Consider the following 17,608-nt stretch of genomic DNA (forward strand, 5'->3'; position numbering starts at 1 on the left):
GCTCAGCCATGTTTCAGAGAAACACACTACACTGCACTCTCTGTAGGTCCTCTGGGTCTTAACGAGGGCGGCCAGCTCGTCGATCTTGTTTGACACAGAGTTTACGTTCCCCATAACTATCGAAGGAACTGCGGGCTTGTATTTCCACCGCTTTGCCTGTAGCTTGGCCTTTAGCTTCGCTCCAGCTCGGCAGCCGCGATACGGGCGGCGCAGCTCTGCAGGTATGGGGTGAACAATGCCGGCTCGCCCTATTGTCCATAGTTCGAGTAGCTTCTCCTTAGAATAAACAAGGATTCTACTACAACTTTGCCTCTCCAAATACTCCATATCCTTAGGATATAATATAAATACACAGCAGACTCGTGTAGAAAGAAAAGGAAAGGGTAGAAAAGTGCAAAAAACACTTAAATAAGGAGAAAGAAGACGGAGCTACTGGCGAGGCCGCCGACTTCCGTCAGCGCCAGAGATAAGTTATTGAAAAGTTATAAGAAAAGTCCCATAAATTAAAGTAAGTCCAAATGATACTTTTTACAAAATACCACCAGGAAGTGTGTACATCCGTACAAAGCCCTTACAGAGCATCAATGTCTAAGCATTAATTAATGACAGAATAACAAATAGCTGCTTATGTCCACATCCAAATCCACTGGAATAAAAAGCAATCCTTTCACTGCTATGTTACTTCCTGAATAGTTTTAATTATTCACTTCACACATTTCCATTTTGTTGTCAGTGTTGCACTTTGTGTTGGTGGCAACTTGGAAAAAGTTTAAATATAACATTTTACAAGTTGATAATGCTTTTGTGACGTCTCCTATTGCTTTGTGGATTCCTTATTAATTTTTTTGCCACCACAATTTTTGCTTTTCTCCGTCTCACAATAACTACTTTATTACTGAGTCATAAAGTAGCCATCATTTATTGAATAAGCATCATGCTATATTAATGAAAAGAAAGATAAAACTATTATTTTAGTCAATTAACTTTTTAGAAAAACATTTTTGGAATAACAAATCATTTAAAGAACCATCTGGTTCTGGTTTGCAGATTTAAAGCTTTGTGATGTTTCTTTTCACTATAAACACTTCAGTCTTAGATCCTCAGTTTGAGTGAGATTTCCCAATTAAATTAGGGCTGGGGCACCAATCAGCCATAACATAAAAACCACCTGTCAAGTGCTGCATATGTCACCCTTGTTCAGGCAAACCGGCTCTGACCCCTCAAAGAATGGACATGGGACCACTGGGCATGAGATCACTGGGCGTGGAATCACTGGGCGTGGGATCACTAGGGGCCGAGTTGTTGGCAGTAGATCCTTTGGGTTCTGAGGGCTCCGGGGTGGAGTTTCAATGGATTGGCTTGCTCTGGCACATCTTGTGGATACTTGGTCAGATTAGGATCGGGGGAGTTTGAAAGTTAAGTCAACACTTTCAATTTAAGACCCTCCAAACTGCTTGTACACAGTTTTTGCTGTGTGACAGTTGTCATGTGGTGGTGTGTGCTTAGCCTGCAGCAATGTTCACGTGCCACTTGTTTTTCCATTCATCCATCCATTTTCTTCCGCTTATCCGGAATCGGGTCGCTGGGGCAGCTGCCTAAGCAGGGAAACCCAGACTTCCCTCTCCCCCGGCCACATTCACCAGCTCATCCGAAGGGATCCCGAGGCGTTCCCAGGCCAACCGAGAGATGTAGTCTGTCCAGCGTGTCCTGGGTCTGCCCCGGGGCCTCTTTCCGGTGGGACGTGCCCAGAACACCTCACCAGGGTGGCGTCCAGGAGGCATCCTAACCAGATGCCCGAGCCACCTCATCTGGCTCCTCTCGATGTGGAGGAGAAGCGGCTCTACTCTGAGCCCCTCCCGGATCACCAAGCTTCTCACCCTAGCCACTTGTTTTAATGATTGTTTATTTTCTTTGTGGCTAATCATTTTATATGCATTTCCACAGTTAATTTGTAGAAGGAAAATTTAGTTGTCTTAATTTCCCTTTTTAAATCAAATCTCAACACACACCAAATCACAAATTACTGTATATTTAGATCTTTTAATAGATTCTGCAAATGCTGCTTAACCTTTAAAAACATCAAGGAGCATCTTGCAGGATATTTTGTATGATGGATGATTTACAAACAAAGCAGTAACAAGTGAAAATAAGACTTGCATAATCCACTTAAGAGAATCTGCAAGCAGAGATCTTCAGCTCAGCCAGCTGACCCCTGAACTGTTGTTCCAGAGTGGGCCAGTGGTTTTTCTTACTCTGTGAGAGTGAAACAGAGGGTGGTTTGTTCCTCAGTGTGTACTGTCCCAGCAGAGAGAGGCAGCAGAAGGAGGGAAAAAAAGAAGACAATGGAAGAATTTAACAGCTGGCAAGGAGGGCGAAGGAGGGGGCACTGCTTCTTTATGCCCCTCTCTTTTTTTCTGTTTCATTCTCATTCCTTCTCATTTCTCTTCCTTTACTTTTTATTTTAAAAAAGGAACACAATTTCATATCCCTATATCCCACTTAGTTGTCACTTTCTCTAAATTTTGCCTTATTATTAGATTTTATATTTATTCTCTTTTTTACTCTTATTTTCTCTTTCTCTTTCATAGTTTATTCCAGCTTTCTGTTTTTCTCTCTACTGTTTTCTCAATTTTCCTCTCTCACACTTGCTCTCTTTGGCAGTTAAGACCACACAATTATTTTTACTTTCTCTCTCAGAGGGATTCAAAGGAAAATGTGTGTGAGTGTATGACTCTGCTCCAGACGTTTGTTCTACAGACTTATTTGGAGCTTATTTATTTTCACATTCCTTTTTTTCAAGTCTTTACTCAAGTCCCTAGTGTGTCCAGCTTTTTGTTTCGGTTTGATATAGTGGAAATTATTCACGCTCCACCTCCTACCACAGCGGAACATTTAAGAAACTCCTCACCTGACAATTGTTAACCAGATCTCATTCATTAAGTCTTTTAAAACAAACGATATGAAGAAAGAAATGGTAAGCTGTCTGCTCTCCAGAGCAGGTTGGAACTTGACCAGCCATCCTGAGCTTATTCAGCAAAGTCTTGTGTAAGTGCCAGGTGCTGTTTGATACACCTTCAACATTTCAGCCATATGTGGTTCAAAAGCTCATATCAAAGAAACACTTATCTGCAACTATCACAGTCTTTGCACCAGATGTTGCTCTCCTTCAGACTCAAGGCATCACTGAGGTCCAAAACTAAAGGAGGATGATGACGTCTAGCCTGCCGTCAACAATCCAACTCATCCCAGAGCTGTTGGATGAGGCTGAGCTCAGGTTTCTGTGCAGTCTGTTCGGGTTCCTCCACACCAAACTCTATGGACAGGATTATTGTTGTGTTAAAACAGGAAATGACTTTCCCAGTTTTATAGCTGGGAAGTTGGAAACACAAACAACAAAATTGTGCTGCGCTGTTCATAAAAACATGATAATAAAAAACTACAGTAGTGTTTTTGTTAGATGTTTTAAAAAACTGAAGTATAAAGCCTTTTGCTATTTAGGCTAAATACCAATATGCAAATCTAAATGTTATAATTTCCCTCAAGGGAAAATTAAACTATGGGGCGGCGTGGCTCAGCAAGGTAGAGCGGTCGTCTTGTAACCCGAGGGTTGCCGGTTCGATCCTCGGCCAAGTCGAGTTTATGTCGAGGTGTCCTTGGGCAAGACACCGAGCCCCTAATTGGTCCTGATGGGTTGTGGTTGAGCGCCTTGCATGGCAGCTTCCGCCATCAGTGTGTGAATGTGGGTGAATGGGTGAATGTGATGTATAATGTAAAGCTCTTTGGTTTCGTTCCAGGTACAGTAAAGTGCTATATAAATACGGACCATTTACCATTTTATTTTTATCCATTTCATTCATTCAAGAACAAGCTTCAGTCAAGACGGATTTGGTCTTCCTGACAGCATTGATGCAAAAGACTGCACATCCTGCACAGATCTGTTCCCTCAACCACAAGAATAGCACTCCATAAATGTCCAAGTTACCTGTGACTTCCAGATCAACATGCTGAATGTGGTCTTTAACTATTAAAATTTACCAGAACAGTGTCTTTTTATTACAATAATTACTTAATAAAGAAATCAAGGTTATTTCCAGGTTAATAACATCTATCAGACTAACCTGGAGGATTCATCAGATGCACTACTCTCTCCATGGGTGAACTGTACCTTAAAGTGATACCAAAGCAGGTGGAAATATGCTTTAGAAACTGTAGAAGGTACGGTAGGCTATGTAATGAAATTTTATTCTACAGTGTACCACTTTCCCTTTTAACCACGACAAGGATGTGCACCTTGAAGCGCTCATGGGACCAGACTGCAGGAGCTGTCCAAGTTCAGGAGTAATTGATGATCTCTTTGTATATAAAGTCATTTTTATAATATTCATAGCTCACCATGAGATTATTCATGATCAAGTAAACACTTTAAAAATTATTATAATTTTTTTGTTTTGATTAATACGTTTTTCATTCTGTTTGTTAACTGTAAAGCTGTGTATCATCAGCATAGCTGTGAAAATCAATGCCGTGCCTCCTGATGACATCCCCAAGTGGCAATGTACAGATTAAAAAATATTGGGCCTAAAATTGATCCATGGGGAACCCCACATTTTATTTCATGGATTCCCGTGGAGCATGTATCTGTCGATCTGTGAGATAGGAATAAAACCAGTACCTGAGAGTCACAAAAGTCTTCTCGATCTGTGCAATAAAATGTGGTGTTCCAGTTAATTAGAGATATGCATATACAGTCTGCAATGTTTCCTGTGAAAACCTGTCTATTTATGTGCCCTCCTGATCTTGTAGGACATGACTTGTTCTTTTTGATTTTGTTGAAAAAAAAAAAAAAAATTGTCAGGCTGCTCTTTCTCTTTTCTCAAAACTTTTCATGGTCCTATGAGTAGATGCCACAGTGCAAGACTGACTTGAAATGGTTATGTCTTTTCTTACTTACTTTAGGTTGAACAGTCTTTCAACTATCTGGACATTCAAGGAATCAGCAGCAACAAGCCCACTCAGGTACAAACAAAAGCAAATAGCAGTTTGACATTTCATTATTTGCTAAAATTTATGGCACAAAGACACTCAAAAACACCTGGGTAGCATAAAATGTACACACACTCATATTTTATATTATATTTTAGCTACTGGGGGTAGATGATCAGTTAGAAATTACATGTTTGGTTCACACAAAAATGCACACTTCAAACATGCAAACACTAAAAATGCACAGCATTCTTTCATAGTGGGTCTCACTTGTACCAAGGCTGTAACTCATAAGATGTTTTCTTCCACAGTCTGTTCATCTTTAAGTTTCATATTGAATCATCCTAATTCACCTTCTCAGCATGTGTTCAAAAGAAACCAGGAGTTTTGATTTTGGTGATGCATATCAAGTCTCTTTGTGTATGTCGCCCCCTGCAGCTAGTATTGGAGCATGAGCGCGGGCCATGGAGCCTTCAGCTGGGCTCAGTGGAGGAAGTAGATGAGGCGATTGCTCACATTGGCATCTGTCTCCACCGGATCTGTCCAGCTGGCACACCTGTGTATGTACCACACAGCCTCCAGTTAGACTGAGAGGACACAGCCAAGGAGAATCAGTAGCTTCTAGAAGGTTGCAAAGAATCAATGTTTAATAAGACTTTTAAAAGGAAAAAAAAAGCTTTTTGATGCTTATCAGATTTTTTTAAAAGTTTGTTATTCGATTAAAGATGAGTAAGTTACAGTGTTAGTCTCAGGTTATCTTTTTATGTTAAGCCAGTAAGGGATTTCATTGAAATTTAGTGTTAAGATTAGTGAGAACTGACTTTTTGGTCTTACAGTTCTGTGTGTCGCAGGAATTATTTTGTGTGAGATTTATTGATGTCTTCTCAGGTTTAGTCATTGCTATTTCCTGTTCTCCTGTTGTTTTGGTTTTTTCTCTCTCTTCCATCTCTCTGTAAGGAAGGAAGATGATGAGGAAGTTGAATTTGAAGCCTCCAGAGAGGACAGCATCCCTGCAAGCCAAGTGGGACGATCAGGGCTCATCTGATCTGGGACCCTGCGGTAAATAAACCTTAAAGTTAAGAATAAAGACTAAATAAGTCTAGAAAGATTTGATAAATGCATTTAAATACTGACACATTGCTGTTGCGCCTTTTTGCAGGTGGCTTTTCCCATCAGTACCGGTGTGTATGTGATAACTTGGGGCTACCATACAGAGAGGAGGTCCAATGGGTTAGTACCAAAGACTTAAATCATTTTGCTGTGGCTTTTTTCTTAAATCAGTCTTTTTTTATATGTTTTCCACATCTCTTTTCTGCCATTTCTTATGCTTAATGGACAACTTCATACTCCTTTTGTTCCCTCTTTCACAGTTTTTCTCTTTGTTTGGTGCCCCTGTATTCCTCTGCTTCCTCTTTTTTGTTCCATTTCTTTTCTGTCTATTCCTCATTGAGCCACTGCTGCATAGTTGTATTTCCTTTTCTTTGACTTTTATCTTCTTTTTTTTGCTGCTTTAGCATTTTTTCCATATTCATTTTTCATGTGCAGTTCATGTTGAAGCAATAACTCTAACACATGTGCTGGAGCTGCATCTGATTCCCATCATTTGTGTTTCTATTGTCTGTCTTTGCTTTTTTCCTCTAGCTTTGTTGAACTTTCAACACACTATCATGACGCTATTTCTTCTTTTCTTTATTCTTTTTTTCATCTCCTGTTATTGTTGTCTCTTTCTCCAGGACGTAGACACAATCTATCTCACTCAGGACACTAGAGAACTCAACTTACAAGACTTTGCTCACCTGGAGAACAGGTATACATGCTTAAAAACTCTTCAAGTTTTTTCATGTATAGTACGACTTTAACTATGAATTTACAAAAAAAAAATTACCAGTGCAGACCAGTTGTGTCATGAGTCTTCAAATCGGCTTCAAAACAGCTTGTCCTGTACCAGTTTAACAATCTCTGTTTCCCTATTGAATAAAGTGGCTGCATTGGTCATTTTTAGGGATCTGATGGCAATTGTCGCAGCTCTGGAATACAACCAGTGGTTCACCAAACTCTCAACCAAAGACTACAAACTGGTAAAATCCTGCAGTTCAGTTTCACCCAGTTTCTTTTGTTCTGGCCCTGTTTTAATGGGGCTGCACTTTATGGCCAAATTTACATCTAACATGTATAACAAAAACACTTTATTTGTCCCTAATGGGCAAGTAGTACGACATGTGATGACTATTGTGAATGATCTGACAGGCATACTGCAGTGGAGAGCTTAAAGAAAACTCTCAGTAAAATAAAGATAAATAACTGCACACAATGATTAAAATAACTTAAGATAAAATTATTGCAAGATAGCGTAAGTTAGACAAATAAATAACTGTGAACATTAAGATTTGAACCAGTAAGAAGACATATTTCTAATATCTTTCTGCCTTTCAGTCTGCAGATGTGTGTGACCAGATTTGCAGGGTTGTGACTCGATCCAGTCGACTAGAAGAGCTGGTGCTCGACAACGCCGGGCTTAAAAGGTAAAGTCTTTGTGTTTTCAGTATGTGCAGAAATCATAGTCCATTTAAAGCTAATTGTTGCTCATGAAAGGGTGAGGATTTATTTAGTTTGTCCACAATACAATTGTTAAACATGTTCCTGACCTTTTGTTTTTGCCTGTTTTCTCTTCTTTAGTGATTTTGCTCAGAAACTGGCCAGCGCTCTCTCACACAACCCTTCCTCTACACTCCACACACTCAACCTGAGCAACAATCCACTGGAAGATAAAGGTTAAAACACCCACACACACACAAATTATGCTGGGTTTGGCATACACACAAAGGATGTCAATGTGTCCTGTCTGTGTACTCTTCCTGAGATGACAACAAGAGTAAAATATGTTTTATTGCTTCTTTTATAGTATGTAGATTTAAATTAATCTTCACTTTTACGATAATGTTGGGCATAATTTCAATTCTCAAAATGTTCAACAGTTGATCGACCACACTTTGATAATCTTTAATAATTTCTTGAATATCAAAAACTTCTTGTAGCTGATTGTCAGGTGGAGTCCTCTGATAGTCACTCCCCTTTCTGAAGCTCAGAAAATGAATTTGCTGGATCTGATTTGCTTTAAGGTGCTTCTACTCTGAGCGCCCAACTCGCCAAACTGCCTATGGGCCTAAAGCACTTAAACCTCTCCAGGACTTCCATGTCCCCCAAAGGTGAGCATACAGAAAAAGCAAACAAAACATAAAAAAAAAAAACTGTGATAATTTCTTACTACCATGTATTGTTTTATCCAGCAAGCATATTTCTCATTTATTGCAGGTGTAAACAGTCTCTGTCAGGCTCTCTGTGCCAACCCTGTTGTCGCTTCCACCCTCATACACCTTGACCTGTCTGGAAACTCCCTCAGAGGGGATGACCTACCAGTATGTACCTCCATACTCTAGAAAAAGAAACAACAAAATAAACAAAATAAATGTCTATGATCATAAATTTTTTTGAAGGTTTTGCTGAAGACACTGGACTAAAGACCCATTTATGCTCTAAACTAAAACTATACAAAGCTTTCCGTCAGTCTTCTGCATCCTTTTTGTGGGTAATTTGGTCCATTTTCAGAGAACTTGCAGATGCGTACCCAGATGCAGCAATTGGAGCTGTACCACCGGAACCGTGGGGGCAATGTTGTTCAGTAAAGCTGATGTGCAAACAGCAAAAGGAACAAAGAAGAAGAAGCTGTGTTGTATTTAATGGCCACCGCAGTCTACTGCGCTGCCTCTTTTTATGTCTCTTTCTGAAATATATAATTATCATGATCTCCTCTACCATCACCATGTTTGCTATTGTCTACAACTGATGTTGAAACTCATTAATGAACTCTTAACTCTACACTGCCCTCTGGTGGATGTATTGTCTGACTACCATCCCAAAATAAAGGATGCATGGAAGTATGGGGGCAGTGACGTTTGAAAAAAATGTACCTATAAATGAGCCGCTGTCTCAGCCATCAATATACTCCTGAGCAGTTTGTGGATTTGAGGATTTTATCAGTGTCACTGTTTCTTATTGGTTTTGTTCTTCGCAGAATCTGCACAGCTTCTTGAGTCATGCCAACTGCCTGGAAACTCTGGATCTGTCTAACAGTGACTGTTCGCTGGAGCTGGTAAAAAAAAAAAGAAGAAACATATATCTATAAATATACTTTGTACTTTTGTGCAGTCATGTTGTATTATGACTTCACTCGTCTGGTTTAAATCTGCTTACTGTATTTGAATTATTTTGATTGTTTTTAAGGTGTGTGCATCTCTGCTCAGAGGATCTTTGAAGCATCTTTCTGTCCTCAACATGTCAAGAACAGTCTTTTCTCAAAGGTGAGTTGTTAAACTCAATCATTCAATTAAGTCATGAACTCTATTTCTGCATTACATTTTGATATTAACACTTCTCCACTTCTCTCACTCACACAGAAAGTGTAAGGAAATCCCTCCATCCTTCAAGCAGTTTTTCAGCTGTGCTCAGGCTCTGACGTCTGTCAGTCTGTCAGGAACCAGGCTCCCTCTGGAGGCTTTGAAGTAAGAAAAATTCAACAACACTTAAAACTGTTTCAAGTTCAGTTGTGTTTCAATAAAAAGCATTTAAAATATCTAGCGTCACTTCCTTAGTATTTAGATTGTACAGCAACAAAAATGTTTACACTAATAAGTAAGAGGCCTTCCAACTAATCTATTATAAGAAAGTGTCATCACAGTGATTTCCTGTCTGCAGGGCACTGTTGCTGGGCCTCGGCTGCAACCCGAACCTGAGTGATGTATCTCTAGATCTCAGCTGCTGTGAGGTAAAACCATCCCAAATGTGAACACTCTTCAACATACAGTTTGCACTCTATTGGATTGTATTAATTCATACAAAGGTATTAATATCAATCAATATAAAGTTGTATGATTGGGAGGATGTTAATGTCTTTTCTCTCAGCTGCGTTCAGGAGGATCCCAGATTCTGGAGGGTTGCATCGCTGAGATCCCCAACATTTCTAGCCTGGATATTTCAGACAACAGTGAGGATGTTTTACTTTCTATTTTGTTTTTTCTAGCAGGTAATATGTTACTTATATGGTGATCATTAATCAATTGTCTCTCTCTTGCTGTCCACTTAGGTTTGGACATGGACCTCACCACCCTTCTTGTCTGGCTGGCCAAGAACCGCTCCATCAGACATCTTTCACTGGGCAAAAACTTCAACAACATAAAATCTAAGTTGGTGAACAACAGACAACCAACATTGTTTTAAGATAATCCAGTGTTTTGTTATTGTTGTTGTACAGTTGATCTTTTAATAAAACTGAAATGCCCTCGTCTTTCACAGGAATGTGGCTCATGTCCTGAACAACTTGGTGTATATGATTCAAGAAGAGGATTCAGTGAGTGAAGCATTTTCAGAATCTATGAAACATCTTGTCAAAATTTATTTTCATCTCATCTGAACAGCTTTCATCTTTTATTTTATCATACTATCTGTAAAATAATTCAGAGTATTCAGGAGAACATAATCAGACGACAACTTGTCTGTTCAATGACTCCGCTCTTTACAGCCATTGACATCCTTATCCCTGGCTGACTCCAAGCTGAAGACCGACCTCTCCATCGTCCTCAACGCTCTGGGCAGCAATACCTCTTTGACCAAACTGGACATCAGCGGCAACTCCATGGGAGACATGGGGGCCAAGATGCTGGCCAAAGCCCTGCAGATTAACACTAAGCTCAGGTGAGCAAGGAAGCAGTTTTATGAGTTCAACTGATTTAATCATGAAGGTAAACTTTAGGGGTCAATAAAGTGGATCTCAAACATGAAAAACAAAAGGATTAAACTTTTAGTGATTCCTTCTTTCTCTTAATAAAAAGCTCAATGGCTGATGTTTAGAAAGAGATGTGGAGGAAGAGTTTCCTCAACTTTTATTTGGTAACAGCGTTTTGGCTGTTTAATGGCTTGAATCTTTGTAATATGTCTTCTTTTAGTCAAATTTTTTTGTCATCTTTCAATCTCTCTGTCATTACAGTTTAAAGTAATTCATTGTTTAGTGTCAGCATTTCATTTGGAAGTAAAGTAGTGATATTTGACTTTTTACTGGATTCCACCACATTTGGCTGTTTTCCCACAAACAAAAGAAATCTTGTATTTTTGCCAGATATATAATTGAGTTGTAAAACTACCAGGAGGAGATTTTTCTGCTTTTTGTTTCGTGCGTATGGGAGATAATATTTACATCTAATTAACATTTTATTTATCAGAAATTACTTCACATACACAAACAAATCACTCTCTTTGTTGTGCCGATCTTTTTGGTTTGTCTACATTTGCAGGACGTTATTGTGGGATCGAAATAACATCAGCCCTCAGGGTCTACAGGATGTAGCAGCTGCCTTGGAGAAGTAAGTTTAAAGCTGGGCTCCAGCAGTCCAAGAAGGGGTTCCTGCATGCTGTAAGCCTGTGATCTGTCTCCATCAGGAACTACACCATTCGTTTCATGCCAGTTCCCATCATGGATGCTGCTCAGGCGCTCAAGGCAAATCCAGAGAAGACTGAAGATGCCTTACTGAAGGTCCTTTGCTTTAAAATTTGGTTGTTTTGTAAAATGTCTCCCCCTGTGTCACATTTCTGAAAGGTAAACATGTTTCATGTTATATCTCGTAGATGGAACAGTACCTGCTGAGAAACCACGAGACCCGTAAATACCTGCAAGAGCAGGCGTACAGGCTGCAGCAGGGCATAGTCACCACTACCACACAACAGGCAGGCACTGCAGCACACACATACACTCGTTTAGCATTCCTATGATTTAATGATTTAAATCACTTCTAACTACATTTAATTAACATGCGGCTGTTCTGTAACCTCCTACTAATGCAGATGATTGACATGATGTGCGTGAGGGTGCAGGATCACCTGAACTCTCTGAGGTTCTCAGAGACCAACTCTGTTCAAGAGGACATGAAGGTGGCAGAGAAGCTCATGAAGGACGCTAGAAACTCTAAAAGAGTAAGAACTGACAGATCATGACCAATTAAAGCCTTTAACCTATAAATTTCCAAATTAAACTATAAGTATTAGATGTCTTCCTTTAATTCATGGTAGGGATTTCCAGCTGCTCCTTAAATTGATTGCCTTCCATCATTTTTCTGTACCTTTTTTTTTCCAGCTGCTTCCCAACCTGTACCACCTGAGGAGTGGGGGGCCCAAAGGTGCATGCATTGAAGCAATTCAGGATAAACTGGAGTCCATGGCTGGAGAATTGTCGAGAGTGATGGACGAGCAGCTGCAGGTACTGAACTCATCTAACAGTAACATGCAGTCTACTGCAGGACACAGGTTTCATCTAAGCTGTATTAATTCAAGTGCAAGGTTTAAACTATACTAACTCATGCTCTCCAGACATTGCTGGTGTCCATGGTGGATGCTGCTGAGGGTCTGTGTCCTCATGTGATGAAGAGGAGCAGCCTTCGTCAGGAGCTGATGAAGGCCAGTGCAGGGAGGATGACTATTCCTCGTAGCTTCATCACCACAACTCTGCTGGAGCAATCTGGGGTCGACATCATCAATAGGATCAGGTCTGATCTGCTGCATGTGTGTTAGCATAGTTAGCTTAGTTAAGGCTTAATCCGTAGTCTGTCCTCACTCTGGACTCATCTCACTCTGTGGTGTGGGAAACTGTGGAGTGAATGTCATGGAATTTGGGCTCTTACTGTACATGCTGTTCCTCTGGAACATATCTGGACATTTTCAGGAATTTGACACATGTGTGAGAAATGGCTTTAGATAACCACATCACTGAGTGTTTTCAGAGAAAGCTAAATGGGTTGATGGTCTTTAACAATTGACGGAAAACAGGAGAAAAAGGAGACATTGTTGGTATCTGTGTACTGTGGTCTTTAAAATCCCCAGAAAATTGAAATGATGTTCAGGTATTTTAAACATCTTAATCTCATCTCTCATAGATAAATAGTAATAGAACAGGTTAGCTTTGCAGTTTAAGTTACTGTAGCAAAGTAAACCACCTGAAGTTTCTAGGCCCCAAATCCTGATTCATAATCCACTTCCCATGGTGTCTGGTTATTGTGTTGTGGGTTCTTGCATCTGTTTAACAACTATCAGAAAAGGCCATGACTGGAATTTTAGTCCATGACTGCAGTTTAAGTGCAGTTTAACTTCTTGCAACTCTAATTATTATAGCACACAAAAGAAACTTTAACATGAACAAATTAGTTTATTCTCATTGCAATTACAACAAAAATGTAATTACAGCCTTACTTTACTGCACTGATTCTCAGGAGTTCAAGAGGAATAAAAAGTACAGTCATAAGTGCATTAACAAACAACAGCAACATAAAATGATAAGATGAAGAAAGATAAAAGAATATGAGACGGCAGCTGTGAGCTGATGATATTTTGTGTTGTTTTTATATCTTTCTGCAAAGCTGTATTTTCAACCATGGCTTGTAAACCACCTCAGGATTTCATAAGAGAAGATTCCTTTTACTAAACATCAGATGTTGAGACAGGTTTGTTTTAATCAGTAGAAATGCTGAGTCCATGTGAGTCCTGAGAGATTTAAATTCCTGGGAATTTGCAATTACAGGTTGTTTCTGCCATGTCTCCTTTTGCTTTGTAGAGGAGTGTGTTTTGTCTTTTTCTCCTGAGGTCTGTTCTTTGGTTTTGGAGACTACTGAGTGCCAGGCTGTTGTCAAGGCAGCGCACAGTCAGTTTTTGGACTGTATCCCTGTAGGCAGACGTATTATGTCTGTGTGTGATATGCTGCCACCATACAGAATAGCATTTTGGTAAAGTTGGTGGCTTTTACATAACAGACCTTTGTTTTTACATAGACAGTTGATTCAGGACCCAGATCCAAGATTTGGTTCTGTTCAGGTCAAGTCCTACATTTGGAGCTTTTGTAGCATACCATCTTGTTCAGATTTAAATTTTATTTTAATTCTTCCTGTCTTGATATTTTTGTATAAAACAGCGAAGTGAAACTCAGCGTGGCATCGTTTCTGTCTGATCGCATCGTGGATGATATCCTGGAGTCTCTATCCAGATCCCAACACACTCTGGTTGGTGGCCTTTCTGTTTGTTTGTGTCCTCTTTATTGTCCATTATTCTATCTTTTCACCCCTCTCTGCTCCCTCTGTCTGTCTTCAGGCCGACCATCTGATCAGAAAGAACCAACCTCTGGTGCATCAGGAGCCCCAGATGGAGGCAGAGGTCCTGGATGAGACAGTTCTTCAGCCAGAGGATTATGACCAGGATCAAAAACTGAACTGGGACCAGAAACATGGGCTGGAGGACATAGACTCATGCATGGTCAGGACACATACATCTAAAAAAATTAAAAGAAATGGCAGCACAGTGTGCTTTTCATACTGAATCATTATGATCACGTTAGATGCTTCATAACATTTACTGATGTAAAATCTGTACCAATCTGTAGTATCAATATCTGCTTTTGCTCATTAGATGACTCCTAAATCGAAGCGAAAGAGTATTTTGGTGAGAATGCTTCGTCCTATCTCTGTGGCATTTGGTGAGTGACACAAAAAAATCGTCTATATTTTGCATTTCCCAGGGGTTAACGTATTCCAGCACCGTGCTGGATCTCCGGTGTGTGGGGGTTTTGCAGAAAAAGAAGAGGAGAGACAATTTAATAACTTGATGCGTGCATTAATATGGACTGTTAGTAGATTAACTGAAACAGTGTCTGATATGTTAAGTCTTTATTCTATTTATGAAAACACATTCAAGACCTATTTATTTATTTTATTGTTTGCATCTAGACCTCTGGGAACCAAGTGTAAGTGAAGACACATAAGATGGAGCCTGTTCATTCACTGCATTAAAAGTAATCAACAAGGTTTTAAATATTACTCTAAGTCAACTGGGTGGCAGTGCAGAGAGGCAAGCACTGATGTGCTTGTTTGTTTTTTTTTATTGTTTGTTTGTTTTGTTTTGTTTACTACTGGACATCCTTGCAACTGCCATATGGACCATGCACAGATAAGTTACTTAAGTCAGTGCAAGGTCCGAGTGTAAGGTATTTCAGTAATTAAAAAGAGATGTAATTACAACATACATTTTTTTGTATAAAGAAAGGACAAAATAACTAACTTTGCAAATGGACCTCAAATAATAATTATCTTGCCATAGCTTATCATGTAATCAGTGAAGAATGCTCAGATACTGTATTCTCCATTAAGGCGATTGTTGTACTTCAAAAATTAAAGAAAGAAATCCTAGTCTGTACCAGAAATTTAATGTGGTCTTCCTTTTTTTTGCCTTCTGTTTGCCAGAGATGGAGTTTGACCTGGACAAAGCTTTGGAAGGGGTTCCAATCCATGTTGAGGATCCTCCTCTTCCTTCTCCTTCACAAACATCAGACAGAATGTCAGCCTACTATGGAGACCTACCCCCTCCTCCTACTTCACCTGATGCAATGTCTGACAGTTTGGTGGAACTGCCACCTGTGGAGTTAAAGACACTGGAGAACCACACCAAACTCCGGCCAAAGCCTAGAGGGAGGATGAAACCCAGCAGATCACCAGTAGGTTTCCAACAAGAAGAATTTCCTGACTTGTACAACCAGAGCATTTTCTATTTTATTGTAATGTCAGTGGAATGTCATTTGATATCATTTCTGGGATAGACTCCAGCAATAATTCACTAATTCAGTACCTCAAATCCTTGTATTTCACTTCATTCATGTTGCCTTTGTTTCAGCGTGAGATCACCAGCAGCTCACTGCCACAGGAAGCAGAACAGAACAGCGTAATAGAAAAGCTGGACGAGGGTGTGGATGATTTCTTCTCCAAGAAAGTTATCAGGCTCAGCTTTAAGTAAGTATCTTTCCAAAACTTTTTTTCTTCAGTGGCATAAATACACATGTCGTTACATTCTCATCAATTTTTCTTTTATCACTTTTGATACCACTTGTGTTGTAAGTTCTGTAAAGCATCGTCAGTGGACAGTGGAGTATCATCGGCATATAGAAGAACCAAATGCCAACAGTGTTAGAACCTCTGAGTCATCCAGCTTTTCATTCTAAGAAACAAATTTTTTTTCTCTCTTTTTCATTTTTGATCTTCTTCAGACTTCCCTCTGTAAGAGGTTCATCCACCAACACGCCAGAAGCTGCAGATAAAAAACGTGAATCCAGAAAGAGTGGCTTCTTTAACCTCATCAAATCCCGAACATCCCGTTCAGAGAAGAGCCACGGAAGCCCCTCTATCAAACCACCTCAACCAGCCTCCTCCTCTTTCACCACCACTGCACCCACTTCCCCTGTCAGTTCATTGTTAGAGGAGACCACACCAACATTCCCCACGCCACCTGTGAAAAATCCTGTTACTGTAGCCGAGCCTCAACAAGAGCAAAGACCACAATCCTCAAACCACACAGATTTTGAGATGGCGACGTCTCCAATTGCCAGTAAACCACTTGAGGACAAGGGAGAGAAGAAGAATGTGGAAAATATGGAGAAAACAAAAAACACAGAGAAAAAGGAGAACCCCCACATACATCACCACTTTGGGATCCCTGTGATGGGAAAAGACCTGCTGGCTGAGATGAAGGCCAGGCAAGAGAAAAAGGCCAAACAGGAGAAAATGGCTGAAAAGAAGGTGGGTGGAGTTCAAGTGGTATACTACTAGTGATGCAGTATTTAATTCTTTCCTAGATGTGTTTGTAGCCATCATGAATTAAAATCAGTATATTTTGTTAATGAGCAAAATATCATGCATATTTTTTTCATAAACAACCAGTGTCATATCAGCAATAAACCTAAAATATAACAACTATGGAAGAGCTGTTAAGAAGCACAAATGTTCCTGTTGTTGTTCTCAGTGGGTGTTCGCTCATTGATTTGTGTTAGAATAAAAACTCTGACTCTTCTTCCAGCCTGAGCCATCACCTGTCGTGGACAAGGTGGATGCTGACAAAGGTGAGTGTGTTTGATGTAGACTTGGTAAAACTTCATTAGTCAATCATTTTCAGGTTGGTAACTTCCTGTCATGATTTTCACTTTCCTGCAACTAAGTCAAATGTCCATTCTGTCCAAGCAGACACAGAAGACTCCAGACCAGAGCCGACTGCCAGGTTCAAACCACCAAGCATCAGCCTCAAACCACCCTCACCCCAGGCCGCTAAACCCTCCCCAGTATCCTCAACATGTGGGCCCCTCAGTCCAATCAATCCTAAACCAAGCAGCACCTGTGTCCTAGAAAAGAACAAGGATATAAAAGGTACAGTTTCGTTTGCTGTTAAATGTGGGATGGTAAACAGAAAGGTGTGTTCATGCACGCATCATCATTTTGGAGATAATCAGCTTTTTTTATGTGAATTTGTGAACCAATCAGTTGTTGAATCTGTATTTATTTCTATCTCAGATATATCTGCAGGGACTCCCAAGGCACCACTTCCTGCTCTTCGTCTGATGAGGGCGCCATCAGAGCAGGACAGAGAGAGTACAGGCCACAGCCCTGTTGGATCCCTGTCTCCACTGGATGGTTATTATCTCCATTTAACCATTAATATCACTCTTGATTTCACTAAAAGAACTCTTAGACTGTTAAACTGTCAGACACCACAAACATCA

At 40.0% G+C, this 17,608-nt stretch overlaps 1 protein-coding gene across 2 annotated transcripts in view; it reads left to right on the forward strand.

The window, feature by feature from the left end:
• LOC121656679 (F-actin-uncapping protein LRRC16A) overlaps window positions 1-17,608 on the forward strand; it is a 36,782-nt gene that overhangs the window by 14,728 nt on the left and 4,446 nt on the right. Inside the window, exons 4-36 of one of the 2 annotated variants that reach the window (XM_042011796.1) lie at window positions 4,957-5,016; window positions 5,422-5,543; window positions 5,945-6,042; window positions 6,143-6,213; window positions 6,717-6,790; window positions 6,986-7,061; window positions 7,417-7,505; window positions 7,660-7,754; window positions 8,103-8,189; window positions 8,296-8,399; window positions 9,056-9,133; window positions 9,265-9,341; window positions 9,438-9,542; window positions 9,736-9,805; window positions 9,943-10,024; window positions 10,124-10,223; window positions 10,333-10,387; window positions 10,559-10,731; window positions 11,328-11,396; window positions 11,473-11,566; window positions 11,659-11,757; window positions 11,875-12,003; window positions 12,164-12,286; window positions 12,397-12,572; window positions 13,988-14,075; window positions 14,164-14,325; window positions 14,479-14,545; window positions 15,309-15,559; window positions 15,736-15,851; window positions 16,106-16,634; window positions 16,912-16,954; window positions 17,076-17,255; window positions 17,400-17,519. In XM_042011796.1, the coding sequence (XP_041867730.1) occupies window positions 4,957-5,016; window positions 5,422-5,543; window positions 5,945-6,042; window positions 6,143-6,213; window positions 6,717-6,790; window positions 6,986-7,061; window positions 7,417-7,505; window positions 7,660-7,754; window positions 8,103-8,189; window positions 8,296-8,399; window positions 9,056-9,133; window positions 9,265-9,341; window positions 9,438-9,542; window positions 9,736-9,805; window positions 9,943-10,024; window positions 10,124-10,223; window positions 10,333-10,387; window positions 10,559-10,731; window positions 11,328-11,396; window positions 11,473-11,566; window positions 11,659-11,757; window positions 11,875-12,003; window positions 12,164-12,286; window positions 12,397-12,572; window positions 13,988-14,075; window positions 14,164-14,325; window positions 14,479-14,545; window positions 15,309-15,559; window positions 15,736-15,851; window positions 16,106-16,634; window positions 16,912-16,954; window positions 17,076-17,255; window positions 17,400-17,519 (3,862 nt within the window). Of the gene's footprint in view, window positions 1-4,956; window positions 5,017-5,421; window positions 5,544-5,940; window positions 6,043-6,142; window positions 6,214-6,716; window positions 6,791-6,985; window positions 7,062-7,416; window positions 7,506-7,659; window positions 7,755-8,102; window positions 8,190-8,295; window positions 8,400-9,055; window positions 9,134-9,264; window positions 9,342-9,437; window positions 9,543-9,735; window positions 9,806-9,942; window positions 10,025-10,123; window positions 10,224-10,332; window positions 10,388-10,558; window positions 10,732-11,327; window positions 11,397-11,472; window positions 11,567-11,658; window positions 11,758-11,874; window positions 12,004-12,163; window positions 12,287-12,396; window positions 12,573-13,987; window positions 14,076-14,163; window positions 14,326-14,478; window positions 14,546-15,308; window positions 15,560-15,735; window positions 15,852-16,105; window positions 16,635-16,911; window positions 16,955-17,075; window positions 17,256-17,399; window positions 17,520-17,608 lie in introns of those variants that run through there. The other variant, XM_042011797.1, reaches the window with a different exon arrangement.

This window comes from Melanotaenia boesemani, chromosome 17, assembly GCF_017639745.1.
Source record: "Melanotaenia boesemani isolate fMelBoe1 chromosome 17, fMelBoe1.pri, whole genome shotgun sequence".
NCBI classification, from domain to species: domain Eukaryota; kingdom Metazoa; phylum Chordata; class Actinopteri; order Atheriniformes; family Melanotaeniidae; genus Melanotaenia; species Melanotaenia boesemani.